Source organism: Mizuhopecten yessoensis, unplaced genomic scaffold, assembly GCF_002113885.1.
Source record: "Mizuhopecten yessoensis strain PY_sf001 unplaced genomic scaffold, ASM211388v2 scaffold11133, whole genome shotgun sequence".
Lineage (NCBI taxonomy): Eukaryota > Metazoa > Mollusca > Bivalvia > Pectinida > Pectinidae > Mizuhopecten > Mizuhopecten yessoensis.
The window spans coordinates 1,728,128-1,736,713 of record NW_018408896.1 but is presented as its reverse complement, the minus strand read 5'-3'; the positions used below and the strand labels follow the sequence as shown (position 1 = coordinate 1,736,713).

The following is an 8,586-nucleotide window of genomic DNA, read 5'->3' as shown; positions in this document are numbered from 1 at the left end:
ATTGACTGCTTCACCCATCGACCTACTGCGCCCATTGACTGCTTCACCCATCGACCTACTGCGCCCATTGACTGCTTCACCCATCGACCTTCTGCGCCCATTGACTGCTTCACCCATCGACCTACTGCGCCCATTGACTGCTTCACCCATCGACCTACTGCGCCCATTGACTGCTTCACCCATCGACCTACTGCGCCCATTGACTGCTTCACCCATCGACCTACTGCGCCCATTGACTGCTTCACCCATCGACCTACTGCGCCCATTGACTGCTTCACCCATCGACCTACTGCGCCCATTGACTGCTTCACCCATCGACCTACTGCGCCCATTGACTGCTTCACCCATCGACCTACTGCGCCCATTGACTGCTTCACCCATCGACCTACTGCGCCCATTGACTGCTTCACCCATCGACCTACTGCGCCCATTGACTGCTTCACCCATCGACCTACTGCGCCCATTGACTGCTTCACCCATCGACCTACTGCGCCCATTGCCTTCAGTACCCAGTGGTTTGATTGCTGCACCCGTTGACTGGTTACGTATTCATCTCGTTCATCCATTGACCTGCTGCCCCCATTGCATGATCGTTAGAGGCGACTAAATTTGGTATTTTATCTTTTCTGTTCTTTCTAAACAACTTTATTTTTCCTAATGTCTCCCTTGACAATGCCTCACTTTTGGCCTTTAGTTCCACCCATTGTTCTGCTTCACCCATTGTTCTACAACACTCATGGATATTCTCAACTTATTGATCCGCTGCATCCATTGGTCTGTTGCATCCATTGATCTGTTGCATCCATTGATCTGTTGCTGTTGCATCCATTGATCTGTTGTATCCATTGATCTGTTGTACCCATTGATCTGTTCTACCCATTGATCTGTTGTATCCATTGATCTGTTGTACCCATTGATCTGTTCTACCCATTGATCTGTTGTATCCATTGATCTGTTGTACCCATTGATCTGTTGTACCCATTGATCTGCTGCACCTATTGATCTGGGAGTTCCACTCATTCGCTGCTACGTCCATGGACTGTTGCATTAATTAACTTTACTTATCATGCACCAAATCATTTGCTTTACCTACTTATTGCTGCATCCAATGACTGCTTCTCCCATTGACCTTCTGTGCCCTTTGACCTCCTGCACTCACTGACTCGGCTGCAACTACTGCAGTACTGAATTTTGTCCTTATTTAACCTTTCACCAAACCCTCTATATTAACGAAGTCCCTCCTAGTACACCTACCGTCACTTACATATTTTCAATTGTTTATCCGTATTGTACCTTATTTTGAGATGATGGGTAGTTCGGATACAATTGATTAAATAAATGTGTTGAAATAGGTTAAAAGTTTAAAAAAAAAACAAAAAAAACCATAGGGAAGCGTGGACCTCATACCTGTTGATTTCACCTAATGTCCGCTGTTGTCCATAACACAACAAAGACATCAGCACCAAGGCCACTTTTTACTTTTGGAATTCAGGACCAGTTCGTGTTTAATGCAGAATTCCGTTTACACAGGTGATATAATGTTATCAATAAAATGACTTCACATAACTATAGGGGGCACCTATATTTGTATTTACCTCCCCCCTCCACCGAGATCCAACATCAAAGTAGCCAAGCAACCTCAGAATGCACAGCAGAAAGGGTTAGGGAATGAAGTTTAAGTTTATATGTCAGATAACTCCATATCAACTTAAACGAAATCAGAACAAATTATCCGGAATACTCACTATACCAACGGTGAATATTCCGGATGTGAATAATAGTGAGAAAGTTAAATAAAACACACAAAAAACATTCATATTCGGTTGGTACATCAAAATGTTGAATAGGTGCGGGGTATATTTCGAAGGACCATTGACAAATCATGGATCCGCCGCATGTCATGACTACCTTGATATGACGTCACAAGGTAAGAAAAATGGTTGTATATCTTTAACACCGAATCCACTGCTTGTATAACCACAGATTCTAGCATTACATGTTCGTGAAAGAGTCCATGAAGCCGGAGGCCTGAAAACAGTCTTAGCTGTGGCTTGTCACCTCTGTAGTCCACCAATGACGTTTGTAATACCCGAGTAGGCCGAGCGTCCATTTCCGGGTAGAATGGTGTAAACTTAAAATGAAGATTAATCATTGGTCGATATTCCACCGATCAATCACTTACCTGGCCTACCTGACAGGTGAGAGGGGCTTCCTAGCATGAGGTGTCCGAAGTCACCAGGTAGAAACCCACGTACGACTGACATCACAGGTGTGAAAATTGCCTCAGAAGCTCAACGTCTGCCAATCCGTATAAAAGGTATGTCTTTATTAGAATATTTCATTTCGAAACTGACATTTTTTCGACGAGGACTAACTTAAAACGAAGGTAGGGACATTTCATGCACCGATATGGAATTAATCGTATCATACATAGGTTTTTATAGTTCCTGGATTATAACTACCAATATTTGTTTTTTTAAGTTCCAGGATTCCTATTACCATAGGTATTGTTTTCGTGTTTGTACTTATGTGTCTCATGTAACAATGGCAGATTTAGAATATCATCCTGCATAATTTTCTGATGCTTGGTATTCTACACGAAACATATTCAAATACTGTACCACATTGAGCAAATTTTTCTCGGTATCCTACAAGAAAAATATACAGTTACATTGTAACAATACTGTTCCACATTGAGTACATTTTCATTCTTTTCCAAATAAGGTCATAACACCAAACAACCAAAGATGTTCTTGAATTTACTCAAACGTACTATATACATATGTTTCATATTTTAATATTAAAATAATTGACAGTAAGGATAAACATCTACATACATTTATTATATTAAAACATCATCATTTTATGCGCCATTACAAGAACTTTTTCCAAATGACTGATCGGTCTTGACGATATCTCTGTTTTGGTTTATATGGCAAGCCAACTGAACAGCTATTCCAGCAGCAATGTCGATCCTGTATTTCATAAAACTATATATCTTAATTAGCATCTGTGATATCTTAAATATTTAATAAGATATCTTTTATACTATAGAAAACATTTCAAACATATATTTTGCTGAAGATATCTCATTAAATATATGAGATATCTTATATATACCATATGTTATATCTTATATAAAATGTATGAACTGTTTTATATAATACAGAAGAAATCTCATATAATTATGTATACTATTTTGTAGTAATAACTAAACGGTGCTCGGAGCGAGCAGAATATCCGAATCGCAGACGCACTAACCTAACCACACTTTAACCGCGATAATAATACACCATAAACCAAATATAAAATAAGTTTGTGTAAAATATTTGTCACAAAAGTTATTTATTAAGTTACTGTCTAATATATTTTTGTTTATATAGAGTGAGGAAATTACATATAAACTATTGTTCACTATATATTACATATGAAATGTTGTGCACGATGCATTACATATATGATCCTGTGCACTATGCATAACATATACTATTGTGCACTTTGCATAACATATATACTATTGTGCACTTTGCATAACATATATATTATTGTGCACTTTGCATAACATATATAATATATGCACTTTGCATAACATATATACTATTGTGCACTTTGCATAACATATATAATATATGCACTTTGCATAACATATATACTATTGTGCACTATGCATAACATTTATACTATTGTGCACTATGCATAACATATATACTATTGTGCACTTCGCATTACATATATAACGATGTGCACTATGCATTACATTACAAAGACGTTCTCCTTTTTTATAGTTCCTTGTGTACTCTCAATTTCTACTCCCATATTGATAAAATGTTATTAAAAACGTCTTTACTGTCGCACAGACTTTGTTAATAACAGATCAACTATCCTTATTATCACACAGACTTTGTTAATAACAGATCACCTATCCTTATTATCACCCATACTTTGTTAGTAACAGATCACCTATCTTTATTATCACACAGACTTTGTTAATAACAGATCACCTATCTTTATTATCACCCAGACTTTGTTAATAACAGATCACCTATCCTTATTATCACCCATACTTTGTTAATAACAGATCACCTATCTTTATTATCACACAGACTTTGTTAATAACAGATCACCTATCCTTATTATCACCCAGACTTTGTTAATAACAGATCACCTATCCTTATTATCACACAGACTTTGTTAATAACAGATAACACATACTTACTGTCGTACAGAGTTTTTTTTTTTATAACAGATAACACATCCTTACTGTCGTACAGACTTTTTCTATAAAAGATAACACATCCTTACTGTCGTACAGCCTTTTTCTATAACAGATAACACATCCGTACTGTCGTACAGACTTTTTCTATAACAGATAACACATCCTTACTGTCGTACAGAGTTCTTCTATAACAGATAACACATCCTTACTGTCGTACAGACTTTTTCTATAACAGATAACACATCCTTACTGTCGTACAGACTTTGTTAATAACAGAAAACACATCCCTACTGTCAATGTGTTCACTTAAGATGAAAGAGAAATCATCTACACTACCTGTTGTAAAACGAGGGATCATTTACCAAACTTACAGGACTTTTTTGATAACTTGCAAATCATGTGTTTTATGGCCGCCTTTTTTTGAAACAGGTCAAATTCATCATGCAAGTCCTCGTGTTGTTGGTGGCCGTGATGGTCCAGCTCGCCGCTGGACAGGACGACCCTTTCGCTATGTTTAATACAAACACAAACAGTATGAGTTCGGGGACACAGACCTCATTCGGTCAGCTTCCACCGCCGGAGACCTCCTCAACAAATACATTTGGTCAGGCACCACCTGCAAATACGCCCAATCAGTTTGGTCAGCCGCAACCCACTGGACAACAGCCGCCTACGGCCACACAGTTTGGGCAGCAAAACCAATTTGGTCAGCAAGTTCCGGCGCAACCTGCCGGCCAACCTACCAATCAGTTCCCGACGAACGGTAACAACCCGCCGATGTCCTTCCAACAACCCCAGCAGGGGGCATTTGGTCAACAGCAGAACACGTTTGGAAATCAACCCAATAATAACATGAATCAGATTGGCGGTCAGCCTGGCAACATGAATTCCTTAGGCAACAGCGGGATGAACCAAGGGAACAGCCAGCAACAGCTCACACCCGACCAGGCGTTTTTAGTGGGAGGACAATGGAACCAGCAACAACCGCAGCAAAATAATGGTAAGACACCTTAAGAACTAGAATTAATTGAAATTCTGTTATTTTCACCGTCTGTACACAAAAATAAATAAAAATGATATTTGAATCAATTCGATAAGCTTTATTGAGACCTACTTGCCTTACCTAGTAACTATTCACTGTTTTAAAGTTGCAATCAAGAGTCCGTTTTATATATGAAACATCGTCTATTGGCATTTCAGTGAGATAGCACTATAAAGTCGGCATCAGTTCCGCGCTATCACAAGGTGGCAATCTACCAACATACCCTGTCTTATGCATACACACACGCACGCACGCATGCACTACACACATGGAGGCACGTCCTTAGATGACCTTTGCTGTTAATAGAACGTTTAACCAAACTAAACCAAACCAAAATTGTATGTGAGATCTATTGCCGATTTGTTCTACCTAAGTAAAGCGTGTTTTCCTCATGGGAATGTAATATGATAATATTGGTAAATGTCTGCAGTAAATCAGACTGAATAATTTATTGGCAACGATCTTTTTATAATGTTTTCGAATACACTAGGAAACAGGTGCTAAACGTGACTCTGCTATCAGTCCTCAGGATGGTTGTTGTGTTGTCTATAGAATTAGGTTTAGGGGTAAATAGGGACTTTTAGTGAGAGGGAGTGTATCTATTGAGAGTGACTTCACACATAACTGAGATAAATATATGCACTTCTGATTCGTTTTTCAGGTAGAACCATGTTCTCCAGTTTCGACCCCAACAACCCGGCCCCATTCCAACCACAAGGTCAACAAACCAGTTTCGGTAATGGCCAGTTTGGTGGTACCCAGCAATTTGGAGGTCCTCAGAATCCAAATCAGAACTTCATGAATTTGGGAACGTCCGGAAATGATTTGAATACTTTTCGAGATAACAATCTTCCCGTTGGAGAAGTCGATAATATCCGGTTTGGAATTGGACCAAATCAACAGCCGTTCCGTATGGATGCTGGAACAATGAATTTTGGACAAAACCAACAACAGAGACCTGCCGCTCCTGCTAATAACTTCTCGCCCTTTTCTCCTTTCACTACCGGAGGCGTTGATCCGGCAGGATTTGGTGGCATGCAAGGAGGCGGTATGGGAGGTATGCCGGGTGCAGGTATGGGAGGTATGCCGGGCGCAGGTATGGGAGGTATGCCGATGGGGGTTATGCCAGGAGGATTTGGAGGCGGATTCGGAGGCCCCGGACCCCAGGGATTCGGATCTTTCCTCCCTCCACCCCCACCCCAACCTTCCGGAGGCATATTCAGCAGACTGTTTGGCCGCGGGGCTGGCAGTGGCGGTGGTTTTTTCACGAGTCGTAAGTAAATTATTGAGCTTACGGTATATGCACTAGAAAACAACAGAAGCGTTTCAAAATAACGTTCTCCTGCTTAAAACTTGTGTTTTGTACGTACTAGTGAGCTAACGTATAATTGGAATGTTGATATGATCCAGCTCAAGTATATAATATGTCATTAATATGTTTATTAATATAATATATAATTTTTATATATATTAATATAATGTATCATTATTATGTTTATTAACGACCTGCACTTGTTTCTATTTCCAGTTTTCGGGAAAAAGAAGTAAACACAATCGTAGAGGGGCGACGTGATAGAGCAGAATCTGTCCTGTAGATGTCACGTCACGTGCGGACCCGTTTATGAACTAAACGATGGAATATGATAAATTTTGTCCTGGAAAGTGGGAACGACTTTAATTGTGCATTAATATCGTAAATCATACTTTCCAAAATTGAAATTTTTCAAGATCGAAAACTTATATGAGCATGCTTACGTTGATTGCCAGGAGCTTGCTGATAACAACGCACACGTGGACAACAGGAGCAGCTTGTCCGATGATGCTGCGTTATACCGGTCCCTGTGATCTTTTACGCCTTGTTAAGTGCTGAACCGAGCCAAACTTTACGAAATACTGATGAACCCAGACAAACTTTACACAATACTGATGAACCTAATCAATCTTTATACAATGCCGATGAACTTTGTCAAAATAAACGCAATGCTTATGTACTCAAATCAAGCTTTACACAATATTTATAAAGCTAGTAAACTACAGGATCATACTTTGAAATTGCGAAATAATAACCACAGGAATCGGGCACATTTACATACATCATAAATGAGTTTTGATACTAATAATGTGTCGGGCACCTGTGGGAATCATATCCCACCAAAGTCCCGCTCAAGACGTAATTTCCATAGTTGTTGTTTCTATAGCAACATGCATTAACTAGATAATTGTACGATTTCTTAAATACACGAGTTTGTATCGAACCTTTTGTAAGTGATATCCTGTATATTGTATGACAGGAATTGATTTTGCGTTAATGTTATATCGTAAAGAAGAATATGTTTTGTATTTTGTTATAATAAAATAATTTTAAGCGTCTCACACTTAAAGTGATGTATTTGAAATCGTTCACACAGTATGAACGCTGTCGTCTTGCATAACTATTGAAATTGACTGAGAGCGACTTTGTATTTCACGACGAAGTAGTCTGGTACGTTTAGAAAATATTTATCTGCTGCTATATACAAAGAGGCGTTACTGAAATATAATGAAATATTCAACACATTAGTGACATGTGTTCAAAGACGGTGATAATTACACTATATAAATGGCCTCCTTATGATGATAACTGCACATCTAAAATGATTAAACGTGAAAACTGCACGTGTAAAATGTTTATACTGTGATAACTGCACATGTAAAATATTAATACTATTATATAAAAGACCACCTCAAGATGATTATATTTGCGCGTGTAAAAAGTTTATAAATATTGCACGTGTAAATTTATGTATAAACCACCGATATATAGTGGTAACTGCACGTGTAAAATGTTCATGCGGAGATAACCACGTGTAAAATATTAATAGTATTATATAAACGTCCTCCTCAAGATGACGAAAAGTACACGTGCAAAATGTTTATATATATATAAACGGCCTACTCGTTGTTGTCTTGTGATGAACTGTTTAGATGTCTGATGTGCTCGTCGTTTTGTTTTGCCTTGTAATCTTCCGGATTAAAAACGTTTAAAAGCAACTTTCCACGAATGTTTTCTTTATTTGTAGCATAGGCATCGTAAATTACAATAAAAAATACGAGTGCATTTCAATCCATATAAAGGTACGGAACTCTACCAGAAATGTAAACATGGCTTATATACTTCAAACCACTGTGGAAACGACAAACAACAGTCAATTCGGACAAATTATACCCCTGATAATTATTTCATTCGATCACAAAGGATAGAAATTCAATACGAAACTTGCACACATATTTACGATTATTGAATACAAATATAAAATTTCGAACATAAATATAAAATGATTGAATATTG

At 38.4% G+C, this 8,586-nt stretch overlaps 1 protein-coding gene across 2 annotated transcripts; it reads left to right on the top strand.

Annotated features, from left to right (window-relative positions):
- Positions 1–2,006: 2,006 nt before the first annotated feature.
- LOC110466425 (mediator of RNA polymerase II transcription subunit 15-like) lies at positions 2,007–8,293 on the top strand. Of its 2 annotated transcripts, none has more exons than XM_021522898.1 (4): positions 2,007–2,317; positions 4,646–5,216; positions 5,920–6,531; positions 6,787–8,293. In XM_021522898.1, the coding sequence occupies exons 2-4, from the start codon at positions 4,658–4,660 to the stop codon at positions 6,804–6,806; spliced, it is 1,191 nt and encodes a 396-aa protein (XP_021378573.1). In that variant the 5' UTR covers positions 2,007–2,317; positions 4,646–4,657; the 3' UTR covers positions 6,807–8,293. The 2 variants fall into 2 exon arrangements, with proteins under 2 accessions (XP_021378573.1, XP_021378572.1); XM_021522897.1 differs by lacking the exon at positions 2,007–2,317 and adding an exon at positions 2,338–2,386.
- The last annotated feature ends 293 nt before the right edge of the window (positions 8,294–8,586 follow it).